The sequence below is a fragment of the Phocoena sinus genome, chromosome 9 (assembly GCF_008692025.1).
Source record: "Phocoena sinus isolate mPhoSin1 chromosome 9, mPhoSin1.pri, whole genome shotgun sequence".
NCBI classification, from domain to species: Eukaryota; Metazoa; Chordata; class Mammalia; order Artiodactyla; family Phocoenidae; genus Phocoena; species Phocoena sinus.
The window spans coordinates 93,952,463-93,973,951 of record NC_045771.1 but is presented as its reverse complement, the minus strand read 5'-3'; the positions used below and the strand labels follow the sequence as shown (position 1 = coordinate 93,973,951).

At 37.3% G+C, this 21,489-nt stretch overlaps 1 protein-coding gene across 4 annotated transcripts in view; it reads right to left on the bottom strand.

Annotated features, from left to right (window-relative positions):
• The window catches only part of SUGCT (succinyl-CoA:glutarate-CoA transferase), a 764,199-nt gene that overhangs the window by 673,082 nt on the left and 69,628 nt on the right, over nt 1-21,489 (bottom strand). For all 4 annotated transcript variants that reach the window (XR_004351441.1, XR_004351440.1, XM_032643169.1 and 1 more), the window contains exon 7: nt 15,063-15,154. Coding sequence is in view for 2 of the 4 variants with exons in the window: in XM_032643169.1 (XP_032499060.1) it covers nt 15,063-15,154 (92 nt within the window). In the remaining 2 variants the exon portion in view is untranslated. The remainder of the gene's footprint in view (nt 1-15,062; nt 15,155-21,489) is intronic.

Here is a 21,489-nt window from a genome sequence, read left to right as displayed (position 1 = left end):
AGGTGCCTTCACTTTTTCACCTATAAATAGGCATAACAAAATCTATCACCTATGTGCCTCAGTGGAGGAGTCCTCCAACCTAAATCACATATTTTTAGAACTTGAAAGGATCCTATAGTTAAGTCCCCGTATCAATGGAGGCAGAGAAGCAGGAAAGTATACAGTTGTTAAGAGATCAGTCTCTGCTGCTTACCGGCAAACAGATCCCTGGTAAGACAGAGAAAAGAGAGCATTGTAATGCACTTCATTTAGGCTAACAGTGTTGCACAATACCAACAAGAGAAAGTCTTTAGAATGTTCACCTAGAACCTGGAAGAGGAAGATCATTTTTCTTAATCACATCCTGAAAGGCTCAAAGTTCCACCCCATCTCCCACCCACGCACCTCCTTCTCAGCCTCAACAGAGCACAAGTCAGAAGCCACAAACACAAGAAATTGGGATGCCAGAAGGAGGGAAGTAAAGAAAGATTTAAGAAGATGAGGGAGAGAAGAGTCCATCCTCCTGATGCACCTGCCACACCAGATAGGCGACTCAAGAGAAAACGTAACAAACTGACTTGTGCCATTCTCTGTATCCCACGTGGATGCTTGCTGACCTAATACTAAGAATTTCTTTCTAATAATAAATTTAAACTTTCTACCCTTCCAAACATTAAAGGTACAACTTAGAGGAATCGGACTTATAGAAGGCAAAATTCTATACTGCACTTTAAAATCAGTACCTAACTTTTTGCACAACCCTTAGGAGCATGCAATCCTTGTTATAGATGAGGAACAGCAAGGTTACCTAAATATCGTAAGATGTTACAAGCGTTCAGCAGCTAAGTCGGAAGGAGACCCCAAGTGACCCTGAGTCCACTGCCTCTACCACATTACTGGATTCAATTACCTTCCTTAAGGTTTCATGACCAGGTCTGGATACTTAACTATCTTGTATTTAGTAAACCAGTAAGAAGCTAGCTTCGGGTCTCCTGCATGTTCATAACGTCATGTACAACTTCATGCTCTTCAAAGTGCTTTAACATATGCTGTTACATTTAACTCTCAATAAGAATTCTGTAAGTACCAATAGTATCTCCATCTTACAGATTATGAAAGAAACATTTAGATGATAAATTAACTTGTCAAAGTCACAGAGAGCAAATGGTACAACTAGAACTGGAACTCAGAAATTCTGACCCCAAAGCTTCTGATCTTTTCACTACCACCTTGCCTCCATGTATTATTCTAATTCCAATATTCATCATCTCTCCTTTACAGACAATCACTAGAAAGCAAAAATTTTAAATGAGTGAGTTGATTTGTCATTTCTACAATTAAGAAATAATCAGTTCTGATGTGGGCTGGTTTGTTCTACAAAATTTAAGTGAATGGCAAGCAATTGAATGCATCTACAGAAAAACATGCTTTTACCACTCTGAAAAATGTAAACCAAAACCTTTTTCAGAAAATAACTGGAAGAATCCATTCACTGGGAGCCTGCTAAATTAAAAAGATAGACAAAACTGGGAATTCCCTGGCGGTCCAGTGGTTAAGACTTCCACTGCATGGAACACAGGTTCGATCCCTGGTCAGGGAAATAAGATCGTTCATACTGCACAGCACAGCCAAAAACAACAACAGCAACAACAACATCATAAATAAATAAATATAAAAATTTATTTAAAAATTTAAAAAATTTTTAAAGTAGACAAAACTACAAATTTTCAAAGATCCCTTAACACGCCAAACATACTATTTTCTTGTCCAGAGATTAAATACCATCTAAATTATTCTGAGTTAGCTCCCACAGTGAGATGCCCAAAATATCATCTAGCCTGGCTGTCCCCTTGAGTTTAAATAGGGTTAGACTGAGAGAAAATGGAATGGATGGTTGGGGAACTGTGATATTTTAAGGGATGGCCTAAGAAACTATTTGAAAAGTTATTTTGCTTCTTTCCATGTTGTTCTTCAAGAAAAAGTTTCCTAGTTATACTTTCTGTGCTACAGCTTTCAGTGCTAATGGATCAGAGAAAAGCAAAAAACAAATCTAAACATCAATGTCTGTAATTTCTGAGACAAAACAACTTTCACACCCACTAAGATCGGCATATAGTCAATCCTATATTTAACAGGCCTCCTCTGAACTCAGTCTTACATATTCCAGAAGTAGCTCCAGACCTTTATAAGAGTTGTCTATTTCTGGTATGATTTAGGTAAGCCATACCCAGAAGCAACAAAACAGATGAACTCTTGAGGATGTTCCCTGTCCTATAATTTTACCTATTTCATGTAATTTTCATTTCTCACCAATAAATGATGTCTCAAAGAACTACACTATGGATTTTGAATGCAATTACTTTTGAATGAAAAATCTTTCTACACCAGTGTTAAAAGTTATCCAATACAGTGCTTCCTGAACCCTCCAAGATAAACTGGATAGAATCACTCTGTGTAGTTGTGGTGGCCACATGCATGGAGTTGCCAGAATAAGCCAAATAAATGCAGCAGATGACCTGGTTTAAAAAATTATTTTACTCTTATTTAGTTATGACAAAAATTAGATGGAACCAGTGACCTATTAAGGCCAGTCTTGGAACACAATAATAAACTATCAGCACATAGGAGAACATTTAACTTTCTGCTGTCTATGGCAGTACATTTGTTTCATCCAAATGGATTATCAAGTCATTAAGATACAAGTTTTAAAAGGTGGAAAACATCCTTTTTTACTCGCTCAAAACTGCTATCTAATGTATCAAGAGATAGCTTCTCTGTTCCTTTCATTCTGGTTGTCTCTTTGTTAATTAGGTTCAGACACTAAGAGTAGAAAATGTTTATATTGAGATCATAAGGCTTAGTCCATAACCAATTTTTGCCACAGGCAAAGCCAAGAAAAGATCACTTAAAGCTACAAAAAGTCCATTGTTACTAGCAGATTTCTCCACCAAGTGGAAAGACTGTGCCTAAATCCCACCTGCTCTTTACGTAGCATTGCAGCATGTTGAGAGACTGTGACAGATTGTATTTTCCAAAGATGGTTGCAATATTCCCTTCCACATGCCCTTTTAGTACCTTAACATTCCCTGCCCCCATCAACAGGTGGAGTCTAATTCCTTTCTCCTTCATTCTGGGTGGGTTTGTGACATGCTTGTAACCAATAAAATTTTGCGAAGGGTTACAGCATGACCTCCACAACTATGTCATAGAACATATGTATTGGTGACTTTGCCTTGTTTACTGGAACACTTGTGTTAGTGGAGCCCTGAGCCCCCATATAGACAGTCTGACTGCTCTAAGGCCACATACTGTAAGGAAGCTCAAACTAGCCCATGCAGAGAGATGACGTGAAAAAGTCCTGAGATTAGATGGGGAGATGCCTGGCAGCCCCAAGCTGCTCCAGCCCCCACTGTTCCTGCTTTGACTGCAATTGCTTGAGAAACCCCAAGCCAGAACCACCCAACTGAGCCCTTCCCAAACTCCTGACCCATGGAAACTATGAGAGTTCATAAAATGACTGCTCTTGTTTTAAGTCACTAAGTTTCAAGGTGATTTTTTACACAATAATTATTAGCAGAATAGAGATCAAGGCTTACAAATGACCAAGAAGAAAACTAGCCTACAATGCAGAAGGAATACCTGGGAAACAAAAGAATATAAACTACAGTTCTTGTCCCAGTTTTAGGTGTTCCAAGATCCCTCTGAAACTACGTGCAAAAATTCTGTGTGTTAATTTCCTAGAAGACGTTTGATAGCTTTCATCAAATTCTCAAAGAAGTCTATGACTCTTTTAAGATATATTAAAGATTGATCCATAATTTTGGAGAAGACTTTGCAACTAGTTTGGATGACTGAAGCAAACAATGAATGTGAAGGTATGATAAGAAATGAGGCTGAAAAGACAGTCTCGTCAATAAGTGGTGCTGGGAAAACTGAACAGCTACATGTAAAAGAATGAAATTAGAACACTCCCTAACACCATACACAAAAATAAACTGAAAATGGATTAGAGACCTAAATGTAAGGCTGGACACTATAAAACTCTTACAGGAAAACACAGGAAGAACACTCTTTGACATAAATCACAGCAAGATCTTTTTTGATCCACCTCCTAGAGTAATGGAAATAAAAACAAAAATAAACAAATGGGACCTAATGAAACTTAAAAGCTTTTGCAAAGCAAAGGAAACTACAAACAAGACGAAAAGACAACCCTCAGAATGGGAGAAAATATTTGCAAACAAATCAACGGACAAAGGATTCATCTCCAAGATATATAAACAGCTCATGCAGCACAATATTAAAAAAACAAACAACCCAATCCAAAAATGGGCAGAAGACCTAAATAGACATTTCTCCAAAGAGGACACACAGATGGCCAAGAAGCACATGAAAAGCTGCTCAACATCACTAATTATTAGAGAAATGCAAATCAAAACTACAATGAGGTATATCACCTCACACCAGTTAGAATGGGCATCATCAGAAAATCTACAAACAACAAATACTGGAGAGGGTGTGGAGAAAAGGGGACCCTCTTGCACTGTTGGTGGGAATGTAAATTGATACAGTCACTATGGAGGTTCCTTAAAAAACTAAAAATAGAATTACCATACAACCCAGCAATCCCACTACTGGGCATATACCCTGAGTAAACCATAATTCAAAAAGACACATGTACCCCAATGTTCACTGCAGCACTATTTACAATAGCCAGGTCATGGAGGCAACCTAAATGCCCATCGACAGACAAATGGATAAAGAAGATGTGGTACATATATACAATGGAATAGTACTCAGCCATAAAAAGGAATGAAATGGGGTCATTTGTAGAGACATGCATGGATCTAGAAACTGTAATACAGAGTGAAGTAAGTCAGAAGGAGAAAAACAAATATCATATATTAACGCATATATGTGGAACCTAGAAAAATGGTACAGATGAACTGGTTTGCAGGGCAGAAATAGAGACACAGATGTAGAGAACAAATGTATGGACACTAAGGGGGGAAAGTAGCAGGCAGGGATGGTGGTGGTGTGATGAATTGGGAGATTGGGATTGACATGTATACACTAATATGTAGAAAATGGATAACTAATAAGAACCTCATGTATAAAAAAATAAATAAAATAAAAATTAAAAAAGAAAGAAAGAAATGAGCCTGGATAGCAACCAAAGACAAATCATGAAGGCCTGATATTATATATCTAATGAGGTTAGGTTTATTTGTTTATTTGCTTCTCTAACTATGATAGGAAATAACTGAAAGGTCCCAGAAAAAGTTCCAAGGTCAGTTTTATCAAACACAAATTAAATATCACTGGCATCACTTTGTAGATTAGAGAGGAGTCATAAGAATCATAAGGTTTGAGAGTTGAGGCAGGGAACCAAGTAGAAAATTACTGTAATTATTCATGAAAAAGATCAGAGGCCAAACTAAGTCAACAGCAGTAGGAATGAGAAGACGGAACAAATGGTCACAAGAGTTAGAACACAGAACCCAGACTTAGTGAATGACAGAAGTTTAAGTTTCTGGGTTTGGGTTAATAGTTCAGTTGAGATAGGATAAAGGAAAAGAAAAATAAGTCTGCTGAACTGGTTTTTTGTTTGTTCAGTTTAAGGAGTATATCCAATCAAGAGTTGAATATGCCAACCTAAAACCCAAGGGAAAAAGAACTGGGTGAAAGATATAAATTTGAGAGCCAAAACATTATGTATGGTAGTTAGAACCACGCTAGGTTTGAGATATTATCTAGGAAGAACATATTGAACAGTGCTACCCAACAGAAATATAAGGTGAGCAAAATAAAAACTACATATGTAATTTTTAAAATTTTACTAGCCATGCTAAAAAAAGTAAAAGGAAACCAGTGTAATTAATTTTAGTAATATATTTCATTTAATACAACATATCTAAAATATTATCATTTCAAAATGTAATCAATTTTTTAAATTATTAATGAGAAAATTTACATGTTCTTTTTCATATGTCTTTGAAATCCATTGTACTTCTTACACTTACAGCACATCTCAATTCAAACTTGATGCATTTCAAATGCTTAACAGTCCCATGTGGCTAATGGCTGCCTTATTAGAGAGTATAAAAAAGTAAAAAAAATAGATGAGGTCAAAGCACAGAATTCTGGGCACAATCATTACTTTAAAAGCAGGCTGAGGAAAAGGAGGCCATGAAGAAGACTGAGAAGGAGAGAACAGCTATGTGGGAGGAAAACCAGGAAAGACATATTACGGGAGACAAGGAGGAAAAGAGCATCAAGGAGGGGTAGGTGGCCAACACTGTCTACTGTCACAAAGTGAGATAAGAAAGGAAAAGTGAAGTAAGTCAGACAGAGGAAGACAAACATATGATATCGCTTATATGTGTAATCTAAAAGAAAAATTATACAAATGACCTTATTTACAAAACAGGAACAGACTCACAGACTTCGAGAATGAACTTATGGTTACTGGGGGGCGGGGGGGGGGAAACGTGGTGGAAGGAATAGATTGGGAGTTTGAGATTGATATGTACACACTGCTATATTTAAAACAGATAACCAATAAGGACCTACTGTAAAAAATAAATAAATAAACAAACAAACAGAAAGGAAAAGTATCCACTGTAGTTTCCAATTAAGAGGTCACTGAACCCTCCCAAGAGCAATTTCATTGGTGAGGGGGCTATGGAAGCCAGAATGCAATGGATGGAGGAAGGAAACAGAAACCACGTGCCCTTTTTTCACAAAGTATTAACAGTACCTCTTATTACTTAAACCAGTGATTCCAAAACCAGGTGGATTATCAGAATCTCTCAGAGGGCTTTTCAAGAATACAGATATACAAGTAACACCATCCCAGGTTTGTTTCATTAGGTCTAAGACATGGGAATTTATGTATCATTTAGAGTTGTCTAAGCAATTCTAAAGACTTCTGGTATATAGTAAAATCGGAATCAGTGTGCCTAAAACCTGAAAATCCTTAATTCAATCAGGATCTGAAAGTTTTGTAGGATTACATCCCATAGTTCTGTAGTGAAAAGTTTCTCAACATTTCTTATCCCTCAGGACAAGGATTATGATTTACTAGCACAAATGTAAGCTTCATTAAAAGTTCAAAGTTCTTTTCCAGTGACTATGACTTCAGGCCAAGTATTTATTATTTTTGCACTTGCTTATCCTCAATCTATAAAAAGACTGACTTAGAGATGACTAAAAGTACGTCTGACTCTACTTAAAGGCATCATTTATACACAGATTTAAATATTAATCCTCCTAATATTTTAGAACTTTTCCGGCCAAAAGTGCAGAAGTCTCCTCCTCCTTGAACATGCAATGAAAGACAGAAATTAAACTATTTTCTCAAAAGTTAATGTGGAAACTATTCCTCAGTTACAACTAAACAGGGTTATGGTTCTCGACAGCCAGTCCAGGGGGCAACATGGGTGAGAAGAACATGGTTCAGAACTAAGACTAACTGAGCTAAACCTTATTTCCCTTTATTTCTTCAAAGCTGCACATTGCCCTTTCAGGGACCTCTTTAAGCTCCTCCTTTACAGTCCCTTTACCCTGATTTTACTTAGATAAAAATGCTTGAGTGTAGAATACACATTGTGATTTGTCATGCAGTCCAATCTCCTAGAGAAGTTACTAACTCAGAATTTAAGCTCTCATTAACTTTCCATCAAAAGTCTCTGTGGTTCAAACAGCCACTCAAGACACTCTGCATTTTCCTTTTTACTGTGTAAAATGACAGTATGAATTAAACACTACATCCTTGACTAGCCAAGCTTTCCTACAAAAGAGCTTTTAAAAAAGAGAAAGAAATTCTATTGTATTAGTTTCCAAAATAAAACAGTACATAAAGACTCCTAAAGCTGAAAAACTCTCAAAGGATCATTTGGTCCAACTTCCTGCCTTTAGGCAGGTAAATTTCTAAATCATCCAGGAAGATGCTTATCCCTCTCTCCTTAAAGATCTCCAGAGGAAACAGAGCAGTTATTGAGTATCTAATACATGCCAGGCATGCACCAGAAAGGGAAAAGGAACTAGCACTATTTCCCAGGTGTTTGCCTACACATTATCTCATTTAATCTGAGTACATTTTCCAAGACGTGTGTTAGTACTCTCATTTTCACAAATGAGAAAAACACGGTTCAGAGATGTCATGTGGAACTGGGATTTCAAGCCAGGACAGGATCTTTCTCTCCGTCATGCTAACAGAAACCGCACGACCTGTTTCTTTATGCACGGCAAGGTTCAATATCCTGACGGTCAAAAAGCTCTTCATTTAGCTAACTAAAATATCTTCTCTGATATGGGCTCATTTTCTCTTATTCATTGTTCTACGAACAATAAAAACAACTATTCTACATCCTCCCCAAAACAGATGAAAATGGCACTCAAATCATTTCTTTGCCTTATCTATGGCAAACAAATCCAGTCTCTATAGACTTTCTCATTGAAGAAACTATTTTATATCCCTGGGATAATTTTGGCCATTCTTTTTAGGATTTTCTCTGATTATAACACTTTTTCAAAGCATGATGACTCAAAACGAACACAATGCTCTCAAAAGTAACCACGTACTGAGATAGAAAAAAAAAAAAGAGGGGGAGGTTTTTTCTTTCATAAGATTCAGAAAGCAAAAACATTAGGAAAAAACTTGTTTAAATGACTTTTAATCGTTACCTCAAGCTGAATGTTTTTTCCAAATATTTTTTACCATATTTTTCCAGTCACAACCCAAAAATTCCCTATTCACATTTTCTGAGTATGAGGCTTATATGAAATGTTCCACCCAATAGAAGACTCTCCTTTTATTTTTAAGTATGTTCGTTAAAGAACTCCAAAAGGAATCTCAAATGCTATAGCTATTGCTACATGTATCAACCTGTTATTATCAAACTGAAGTTGAATCCTTAAAGATTCCAAATTCATATATAACAAATAATCAATGAGCACCAACTCTGTAGTGGATCTGTGTTATACTCTAGGGATATACAAAAATATCCCAAAGACACTCCCTGAATTCAGGCACTTACATTCCAAAGTCAGAGACAGATCGACATACAATAAGCAACATAATGAAAATTACATTGGAGCATAGAGAAAGAAGTGGCAAATTTTCCCTAAGGAAGCTGAGAAAAAAACCAAGTCATAAAACATGACCAAAAGTCCTGTGTATCTAGTTAAGGCTTTCAATAGGGGCACTACTGGCATTTTGGAGGTGACATTCCAGATTCATGAGCCTGTCCCATACCTTAAGGATGTTTACTCATCCCTACCCCAAGCACTAAATACCAGTACAACCCAACCATCCCACACATCATTTTAAAACTCCCCTGGAGTGACGATTACTATCCACAGATGAAAACCATTGCTAGAGCACAGGATACCTCAAGCTCAGAAATAACATAAGAAATAAGTAGGTTAGGGACTTCCCTGGTGGTCCAGTGGTTGAGAATCCGCCTTCCAATGCAGGGGACGCAGGTTCGATCCCTGGTCGGGGAACTAAGATCCCACATGCCGCAGAGCAACTAAGCCTGTGCGCCTCAACTACTGAGCATGTGAGCCACAACTAGAGAGCCTACGTGCCACAGCTACAGAGCCCATGTGCTCTGGATCCCGAACGCCACAACTAGACAGCCCGCACGCCAAAACTAGAGAGAGGAGCCCACGCACCACAACGAAAGATCCCGCATGCCTCAACAAAGATCCCACGTCCTGCAACTGAGACCCCACACAGCCAAAAATAAAATAAATAAATATTTTTTCAAAAAGAACCACTTATTTAAAAAAAAAAAAGATGGGGGAAGACTATTGTGCTTGTTTTTCAGTAGAACATCTCTGAAAGGATGCAAAAGAAAAGTGATACCATTGACTGTCTCTGAGAAGCGGGTGAATTGAGGACAGAGGGAAGGAGATTTACATTGTAAACTCAGATACAGAGTGACAAAGACAAACCTGGTTATTATATAGAGAGCTCTCTTTCACTCTTAAAAGAGTCCTGATTTGTATGATAAATTATATAGTCAACATACTTGTTTCTTGTAGATTTAGCATTATGTGAATGTATCACCTCTTCAAAAATACAATACAGTGCCTTTGGATAGCAATGTAAGACTATTTTCCTTTTGTGTAATTGTTTGTGTGTCCTTAGTTTTTAAAGGGGGAGATAAATATCTAAGAAGCATCGCTTGTAAACTTGATGTAATCCATCCTGCACATATGGACCAAACTAATCTTAGGAAGCACAGCTTTCATCATGTCACTCCCCTTCTGAAAAACCTCCCTAACTTCACTGTGAGCAAATAACATCTCAATTTCTTTGCTTGACCTTGAAGACTTTCCAAAGCATGGCCTTAATCAAGTTTCCCCCACTACTCTGAAACTTTAACTCTCTGCTCTTCCATGGCTGGCCTATTGCTCTTCTCTAGGTATGCCTGATTCCTTTCTACTTCCCTATCTGTGTTCACTCTGTGATCTCTACTAGGAATGCCTCAATCCATCTGAATCCTATTCACCTTTCCAGGTACCGTTCAACTCAAATCCCACCACTTTTCTGAAATCCCACTCTGAGCCACATTTATATTTTACTTGTAGTAAGTTATAGTAATTTCTCTCCAACAGATTCCATGTAGGCCATAAATTAGATTTTGAAGATTTTATTTTAAATTAAAAAAAAAAATTGAAGAGCATCTGTTATACGGGGCACAAGGACATAAAGTTGAATAAGACGCTTTCCCTACCCTGGAAGTTCTCACAGAAATAGCTGACAACTGGCACTATACCCCCTTGCCCTCACACATCTACCCCTCTTGGCTGCTTGCAAAAAACTTACCTCATTGTCAGCATCACATATGCAGACACACACACACCCAAACACTCACCCACACACATACACACACATTCCCCAGCCCCAGGCCTCTAGGATCATGAAACTCAAGGGCTTTCAAAGGCTGTTTATTCCCAAGAAAGGATTAGAAACTCTCTATCTTACAGTTCTCTATATTGCCTGCTACCTAATGCTCCACTTAATTTTATGCAGTTTTCTATCATTTTCTAACTTTCCATGAGTATGCATCTAATCTAGTCAATCAAATTATTACTTATAGAGTAACTTATTAAATTCTTTATGGTATGTAAAACAATACTATTCACATATGGTCAATACATCTTTTTCATTGATTGATATAATTCTTGATGTTTAAATGTAAGGTGAATTATTACTTAGAACATGTATTACATATGTCTGAGTCATTTACTTTCCAGAATCTCTCATACTCATTGGTTTCATTCTCAATACCCTCTCCATATTCCCTATGCATTAAAAAAATTAGATAGATGATAGACAGACAGATAGATAGATAGATAGATGATATCCCTTTTGAGTAATAACTGGTTAGCATAGAGCCATGAACATAAAAAATAATGGAACATAATTTTATTTGGAGCACAAGACTCTAATTTAAACATAATATATAGACCTTAACAAGTCATTAACTTCTGTCAGAGTCCATGCAAAGGGATTTTTAATAATAACACCTCTCATAATGTTTCCAAGTGCGATCTGCAACCATCTCCATCAGAAGCGCTTGGGGCCATCATTAAATATGCATATTTGTGGGCTCTACCCACAAATCAGTATCTCTGAGGGTGGAGCTGAGGAATCTACAGATATACCACGCAACTGCTGACTCTTATGGGTACTACATTACATTATACATGTTTTTACTTTTACATTCTATAAAAGACATTTATTTTCTCTTTACAATATCTGGAAGAGGAGCTGTGTGAACATCACTTCCAGATGCACTTCATCGAAAGAGAGAAGCTATACGATATGTTCCAGATCACATAGCACAGTGCCAAGTATTCATTTATTCATTCATTCAGCATTTATTTATTGAGTGCTTAGAAAGTGCCAGGCTCTGTTCTAGGCAATGAGATACCGCAGTGAGCAAGCAAAGACCATGGTCTTATGAGGCTTATGCCCTCCTGGTGCCCCTTTTAGGCAGCCAGGTAAACATTACACAGGAGTGAATGAGATACAGCCAGGCCTCCAGACTCTTAGTTGACTGCTTTCTCACTCCACCAAATGGTCTATTCACTACAGTGCAACGTATCATATCAATAGTAAGCATAAGCAAGATGCAAATACAATAAAAATCAGGCTTCATTCTTCAGGCAGCATGGAGAGTGGCTATAGTACAGAAGGTACTATATATAGCTAGAAGATGTAAAGCAGACTGGGTTCAATGTATGGCTTTAGCATTTTACATACCTGGGCACCCTGTACAAGTTACCTAAGCCCTTAAGCTTCAGTTACAGAATTTATCAATACCTACACCTGGAAGGATCAATGTAAGAATGAAAACATAAAAGCATATGGAAAATATCAAGCATGGGTCTAGCACAGTGTAGGTACTCAACGTCAGTTCTCTTTTCTCCGTTATCAAATCTGAATTTTATCCAACAATACCACAGCATTACCTAAAAGGCTAGATTTTAGATTTAGTTGGAGGTAACTGTAACTAGTTTGCTTAAATCTCATCATAAAGACTACTTTCATAGATTTTATCCTATATTACACATTTAGCTGATGCCCCTTTGGGATAAAAATAATATTATGAGTCCACTATAGAAAAACCATGCATTTTGAGTTTTCTCATCATAATAATAGTCTATACTTTGGAAACATCACTCATTTTCCAGGCAGAAATATATTAGATCATCACTAAAAATATGTATATATGATAATGTATCTTTCCATCTCTTCAAACTCTTAACTAATATAGTAGGTCCATAAACAATAAGTTCTCTGCATCTCCAACCTCACTCTTCCCCTTCTTTGCTAGCTCATAATAATCCAATGAGACTAGCTCCTCAAACCCACCAGACTCTCCAGCATTTAGATGTCATGCATGGTGCTGCCCTAGAGTCACCAGGTTAGTGCTTAATTGCATCCCACCTTAAATATCTGGCCCTCAGAGAAGCCTTTCCTGACCAACCATCCTGACAACATTAGGCTGCACTGAATAGGGTGAGGAAGCCTGGGTTCCAATCAGTCATCTGACAACATGGAGTTATGCTACAGCACAAATATACAGCTGGGCCGGTAGATAAAACTTCATACGCAACATGATATAACTGGCAACAGTGCATCTGCATTAGCTGGTTAAAAATATCAGCCAGGGCTCTCAGAAGTGATCCCTCCTGTGGAACTTCTGCTGAGAGGCTTGGTGAACTGTCATATACTGCTGGTATCAGGGGGAAACAACTCCTTAAAGGGGGATTCCCAGCATGGGCTGATTCTCTTCAGGCTGCTTTTATCCTTTGCTGTCAAACCACATTCTGCAGAATCTCTGGAAGTATTAAAATGGCCTGAGGCACACTGTTATATACGTCAGTAGCATCCTGTACTCTTCTTTAGAGCTCTTTTTACTTGTTTAATATTTCTTTTCTGTTAATATTTGTCTTCTCCATTTAAGGACCGTGCCTACCTGTTGCCTGTTTAATTCCCAGTAACTGCCATAGTAGCCAGCATACAGAGGATTCCCTCTGTATATGTACAATAACCATTCATTGGGTGGATGAATTGAGAAGTGAGAGATGTGTCCGTGTGAAAGAAGCCGAGTTTATTTAATGTAATACACGTGAAGTACCTAAAATAATGCTTGGCATATAGTAAGCATGCAATTAGTGTTGTTGTTATTTGTTAACCAGAACAAAAATCTCCTGAGGATAATACAAGAAGTGAGTTACTGACTGATAAATAATATGGTTGAGCACACGCCGTGTGGTTATCCCTGTCAGAATATAGCGCAGTGTACTAAAGGAGTAAGCTTTCACCTCATCTACCTCAGGTGTTTTTGAGTTAATTCATTTTAATATTTGAATATACAAATTTAAAAGTCCCATATCTTTTCACATATTCACAATTGAGTACAATGCTATTAAATAAAACCACCCACTCACAAAAATAATGTCTTGACCATATAAGTATCTCTATGGGAAAGAGCAAAGAGATATATATCCATGCTTCATTCTCTCAATGGACAGAAAGAAAATTGGTGCCCTTGAATATTGTAAGGAAAAGCCACACATTCTTTCTAAGACTTGTGAAAATGAAACAAAGAAAGTACAAAAGACCATATATTTTAAGTCACTGAAATCCCAACACCTACTCTAAAATAATAAAAAGAAGTAAAATCTGTAAAAAAAAAAAAAAAAAAAAAAAAAAAGACTTGAGGTCATTCTGCCTCATTTTATCCCAACACTGCAGCAATATTTCCTGAAGAATTAACTGAAGAAAGTGGTTCAGGGAAGGAATACCTACTGGAAAAAGTTTTTTTAAGGCTATCAGTCTAATTTGTTTTGGAAGTGGATTTTTTTTAGTATTTTTATTTACTAAGCTTTCACTTTTTTTTTACTTTATTTAACGGCATGTTTAGTTTTCCCCAAGAGTCCATTTTCTAAGAGTCTTTGATCTAACCATCCACATTTTGGTCGTCTATATACTTTTTGGGAACTTCTTATCACCAATGGAGAAGGAATGTGGTTATAAAATCAAATAATTCTTTCACTGTCAGAATCTAATGCATTAACAATCAGACACAACTATGTCCGAGAATTAAGTAACAAATTTTAAAATAAACAACCACTTATAATACTCCAGAGGGAAAAAGAAACCCTCCACTATGTATATACATCAAATGAAAGTACTCTGGTAGAAATGGACATCTGCGGACTAGTCTAGTCAACCATTCTACTTCACACGCGGAATATTCCTAAGTCACACAAAGGTGACTTTACTAAGCTTGAATGATATAATACATATGGAAAATGTGTTCTCCACTTGATCTATTGCTTCTTGCTAAAAAGGTTGTTCTTTTCCATGGGGCCATAATGACATTAAGCCTCAAGTACATTCATAATAAACATTTCCATTTTTAACATCATTCACTTTCCGTGGTTTTTTCCTAAAATTAACTCATGTTTAAGCCTATGGGGTTAGTAAAGATGAAAATCTCTTTGGAATAAATAGGGGGAAAAATATGAATATTCTAAAGAAGGATACCTACCTCAGGCCCTGTGATGTGCATCAGACCAGAAACAGCAGAGGCAACAGCATCGTACCCAGCTCGTTGAGACAGTGGACCTGTCTGACCATACCCTAAGACAACAAGAATAGACATATTCAGCACCACCCAGGGAGAGCAACAGTACAATAGTGTGTTAAAACCATCTGTATCCAGAAATCCTACAGCATTTTGTTACTATTAGGTCTATACTACCCCTTGAAGGAGGCTGTAAAATTTAATTATGGTGTTATACCCCAGAAGGTTGCAAACTGGTGACTCGTGGGCCAGATCCCCATTGTACAAATGTTTTGTCTGGCCTGAAGAGTGTTTTGAAATGTTTTTACTTAGTTTCCAACATTTAAAGATCAGGAGATAGCACATAATATACAAATTTCTGGCTTTTCTTGAAAAACCAGAAAATACATTCAAAACTCGGCTCACATCCTCACATGGCAATAATCAATTAGAGTTGAGTAATAGTTCTTCCCTTTACACAGGGCATAAATTCTCCAATTTGCCACACTCTACACCCCTCCTTAATCCTTTATGCTTCAGTCTGATTCAATCATTAACTGACCTTCCAGACTCCAATAGGTACTTGCTACTCCTGCTGTATACAAAACAATATACAAAGTAAAACAAAACAATGTCTCCCTAGGTTCTATTTACATATTTTTTCAAGTATGCAAACAAAATATAAATGATAATTTAAAATTTGAACATAAATAGAATACATCTCCTGCCAGTGCTTTTTAGGATTACAAAGAGAAGGTGAAGGTGTCACTTTTTGTTGCCATCAGCAAAAATTAAAAGAACATAAAGGGGGCTTCCCTGGTGGCGCAGTGGTTGAGAGTCCGCCTGCCGATGCAGGGGACACGGGTTCGTGCCCCGGTCTGGGAAGATCCCACATGCCGCGGAGCGGCTGGGCCCGTGAGCCATGGCCGCTGAGCCTGCGCGTCCGGAGCCTGTCCTCCGCAACGGGAGAGGCCACAACAGTGAGAGGCCCGCGTAACGCATAAAAAAAAAAAAAAAAAAAGAACATAAAGGGACTTCCCTGGTGGTCCAGTGGTTAAGACTCCATATCCCCAATGCAGGGGGCCCAGGTTCAATCCCTGGTCGAGGAACTAGATCCCGCATGCCGCAACAAAGTCCCAGCGCAGCCAAATAAATAAATAAATATTTTTAAAAGAAAAGAAAAGAAAAGAACATAAAAATATTTTATCCTGCTCTCCTCAGTCCTGGTGCTTACTGTTGGATAATAAAGGTTATATGAGGAGCTATATAACTCTGTCTCCAAATCCCATATATTTTGCTTGCTTCTCCAGCAACCTGGAACACTCTCTCTCTATTTCACTCCATATATGTACATACCTCACATCCTCCAACTCTGCACTGAAATGTCTCCTTATTAGAGAGGTCTTCCCTGAAGAACTTTTATGGAAGATCACTCTCACTTTTCACTCTTAAGCCCCCTTACCTCATTATATTTGACTTCACACCTCTTATCACCACAAGATATATAATATAGTTTATTTATTTTCTGTATCCTCCCTACTCAAAGGTATGCTCTAGAGAGTTTTTTTCTATTTAATTTACTGCTGTATTGCCAGCATCTAGAATAGAATTCAGTAACGGTTACCAAATGAATAAATGAATGAGTACTGGTTATATAAAAACAATTATCTTTAAAAAACAAATTAATTAATAAAGAAACTAAAGAGGCTTTTATTCTGTTTTGTTTTCTTTTTGAACAAAATGATGATATAGGAGGCCAATTTCCTCCTCCCATGGACACAGTGCTTGTACAGCTACACACAAAGCACTTCTCTCTGAGAGAAATCTGGGAACTGAGAAACTAGATAAATCCAGATGAATGACTCCTATACATTGGGCAACAGAGACAATACCCATATCGAAACTGGTAGGAAAGGCTGAGACACTCTCATCATAAACCTCACTCCAGGCACAGAACCATACAATTAGGAGGAAAACCCAAACTCCCAGCTTCTCCCTGAGGAACAGGCAGTATGGACATCTAGTGTCCCAACCTTTAAGGCTCCCACCTGAGAAACAGTCCCCTAAAACTCCTATCTCTGATAGCCAGCATTCATGAGTCCTACAGGACTACAGCAAACAAAGAAGTTACTGATAGCATCATAAGCACTGAACACAACTATCTCCCCAGGTCTCAGGACTGAAGAAGCAGGGAAAACATCCATCTCCCAGTCTTTCCCTGGAAAGGGTTTGACTTCATACTTTACAAGCTGTTGCCTAAGGGTCTAGACACTAATTGACAACATCTAACTGATCCTACCTGGAACCTGAAAGAATCAGTGGGTGCTTACCCCACCTTCTCCATCCAGCTCACTCCAACAATAAAACCAGGTCACCATCATCTCTCTAGAAGGACCTTCTACACATGTCTTGTGCCCCACCTTTTGCAGCTACCGCCTGGGAGATGGGCCCCCAGATCACCTGGCTCTGACTGTCAACAGTGCTTGCAGTTAACAAGTCCCACTGGACTATAGCAAACAAATAAGCAGTTTGTAATGGGCTCAGGGCTCAGTGCAAGGGAGAATACAAAAAGCCTACCTCCCAGTTTCTCCCCAGAAAGTGCCTGATGGCATACTTTCCCAGCTGTTGCCTGAGGGTCTGGCTTCTAATCAGCCTGTATCTAAGTGCTGACTACAATCATCCCCTTTGGAACTTAGATGGGTCTTCTCATACCCTCAACTACTAAAAGGCATGAAGAAGGACAGTGGCTTGGACAGTCACAAAGGTTTGAGAGGCATCCAGGAGTTCAGGCTGTGCTGATTAACAGGATTTATCTCCTACACAAGAACATTCTCTCAAGACTGAAAGAGGTGCTGTTTAGTTAATGCATAAAAACCAACACAAGAATTCAAGGAAAATGAAGAAACAAGGGAATATGTTCCAAACAAGAGAACAATATAAATCTCCAGAAACCAACCTTAATGAAACAGAGAAAAGTGATTTACCTGACAGAGTTCAAAATAATGCTCAGGAAGATGCTCACAGAGGTCAGGAAAGCAATGCATGAACAAAGTGAGAATTTCAACAGAGACTGATGATATTACAAAGTACCAAACAGAAAGTACAGACATAAAAAATAAAATAACTGAACTGAAAAATTCAATAGAAAGGTTCAACAGCAGACTAGATCAAGTGGAAGAAAGAGTCAGTGAATTAGAAGACAGAGCAGTGGAATACGTCCACTCAGTGAAGAAAAAATAAAAAAGGAGTGACGATAGCTTAAGAGACTTATAGCGCACTAAAAAATGGGCCAATATACACATTATAAGGATCCTAGAAGACAGGGGGGACCTTATTCAAAGAAATAATGGCTGAAAACTTCCCTAACCTGGGGGAAAAAAACAGACATCCAAATCTAGGCAGCCCAAGAAGTACCAAATATGATGAATCTAAAGAAATTCACATCCAGACATTATAATTAAATTGTCAAAGACAAAAACCTTAAAAGCAGCAACAGAAAAGCAACTTGTTACATACAAGGGAAACCTCATAAGATTATCAGTGGATTCTACAACAACCTTGCAGGTCAGAAGGCAGTGGGATGAGACATTCAAAGTGCTGAAAGGAAATAAAAAAGACTGCCAAACAAGAATACTCTACCCAACAAAACAGTCCTTCAGAATTGAAAGAGAAATAAAGAGGTTCCAGACAAACAAAAGCTGAAGGAATTTATCACCACTAATCTTACAAGACATGTTAAAGGGATTTCTTCAAGCTGAAACAAAAGGATGCTAATTAGTAACATTAAAACATGAAAGTATAAAACTCGCTGCTACAGATAAATATATGGTTAAATTCAGAATACTCGAATATTGTAATGGTGGTGGGTAAATCGCTTATAACTCTGGTATAAAGATTAAAATTAAAAATATTAACACCACCTATAACTACAATAATTTGTTAATGAATACACAATATTAAAAAGATTTAAATTGTGACATCAAAAACATCAAATGTTGGAGAATAGTGTAAAAATGTAGAATCTTCTTATACATTTGAAGTTAGGTTGTTAGGTCAGCTTAAAACAGACTATTTTAGCTATAAGATATTTTATGTAGCCTCATGGTAACACAGTGCAAAACCTATAGTAGATACACAAAAGAGAAAGTGAAAGAAATCTCAGCATACCACTACAGAAAATCACAAAGAAAGAAAAACAACAGGGAAAGAAAGGAACAAAGAAATGACAAAACAACCAGAAAACAATTAACAAAATGGCAATAGTAAATCCATAACTATCAATAATTACTTTAAATGTACATGGACTAAATTTTCCAATCAAAAGACACAAAATGGCTAAATGGATAAAATGAACAAGACCCAAATATATGCTGCCTACAAGAGATTCACTTCAGCTTTAAGGACACAGACTGAAAGTGAAGGCATGGAAAAAGATACTCCATGAAAATGGAAACCAAAAGAAAGCAGAGGTATCTACTTATATCAGATAAGGTAGACTTTAGGACAGAGACTAAAATAAGAGACAAAGGTCTTTATATTGATATAATGATAAAAGGGTCAGTCTAACAAGAGGATATAACATTTGTAAATATTTATGCACCCAACAGAGAAGCACCTAGATATATAAAGCAAATATTAACAGACCTGAAGTGAGAAATAGCAATACAATAACAGTAGGGTACTTCAATAACCCACTTTCAACAATGGCTAGATCATCTAAACAGAAAATAATAAGGAAATATTGGACTTAAACTACATGTTAAACCAGATGGATTTAACAAACATTTACAGAACATTCATCCATCAGCAGCAAAATACACATTTCTTCTCAAGCACACATGGAACTTCCTCAGAATAAATCATATGCCACAAAACAAGTCTTAATAAACTTAATAACACCAAAGTCATGTCAAGCATATTTTCTGACCACAATGGTATGAAACTAGAAATCAATTACAAGAAGAAAAGTAGAAAATTCACAAATATAGAGAGATTAAACAACATGTTACTGAACAACCAATGTGTCAAAGAAGGAATCAAAACATAAATCAAAAAATTCTTTCAGTCAAATGAAAATGGAAATACAACGTACCTAAATTATGGGATGCAGCAAAAGCAGTTCTAAGGGCAAAGTTCATATGATGAACTCCTACATCAAGAAACAAGAAAGATCTCCAATAAACAACCTAACTTTGTACCTAAAGTAACCAGAAAAACAAGAACAAATGAAGCCCAAAGTTAGTAGAAGGAAGAAAATATCAAAGAACAGAAAAGAAATAAATAAAAGAGAGACTAAAAATACAATAGAAAAGATCAATGAAACTAAGAGCTAGTTCTTTGAAAAGGTAAACAAAATTGGCAAACCTTTAGTTAGACTCACCAAAAAACGAGAGCAAGAACTCAAGTAAATAAAATCAGAAATGAAAGAGATGTTACAACTGACACCATAAATACAAAGAGTCAAAACAGACTACTATGAACAATTATACACCAACAAATTGGACAACCTAGGAGAAATGGATAGATTTCTAGAAACTCCAAGACTGAATCATGAAGAAACAGAAAATCTGAACAGACCAATTACTGGTAAGGAGATTAAGTCAGTAATCCAAAACCACCCAACAAACAAATGTCTAAGACCAGAGGCTTCACTAGTGAATTCTATGAAATATTTAAAGAATTTCTATTCCAGAGCAGCTAGTTTATAGCTGTAAAGGGCATCCTAGACCAGACTTCCAGTCTTGAACACAATGGCTTTTAAACCACCAGTGTCCCTAGCATAAAACAGGCCTCCAGGAGCAGAGAGAAGCTCCGCCGCCGTAAGGCAGGAACACTAAGTGCTAGTGAACCACCTGCTATCTCAACAGGAAGTCAAGAGAATGAATTAGCTTCAGTCCATTCTAGGTAGAGAATATCAGGAGCTCAGGCTTCTGGCCAGGAGCCCAAATGCCTCAAATGAGACAAAGAGAGGCCCCTCACCCATCAGCACAACTCTAAATGAAGTCTTCTAAACAAAGGCCTGCAGGAAAACATGCTCAAAAAAACGAACAGTTTGCTAAATAAAAAGGCACCATAATACTTGCCTTGTGATACAAATTCTCTTGTTCAGCTTACAACAAGGGGGAGGCACAAATATCCTAATTACTTTAAATTACAGCTTCCAAGTATTTCTATTAAAGAGAAATATAAATAGTTACTCTCACGGAGGCAGTATGGCATAGTGAATAAGAGGATGAGTTTTAGGATTGAAAAAAATCTGAATTGAAATTATAGCTCTGCTAACTACTAAATCTTCAACAATTCATTTAATCTCCCTGAGCCTCAATGTGCAGAGTATTCACATTTATCTCATAGATATATTATGAGGATTCAATTTGATAACACAGCATAAGCAAAGTACATTACACTGAGA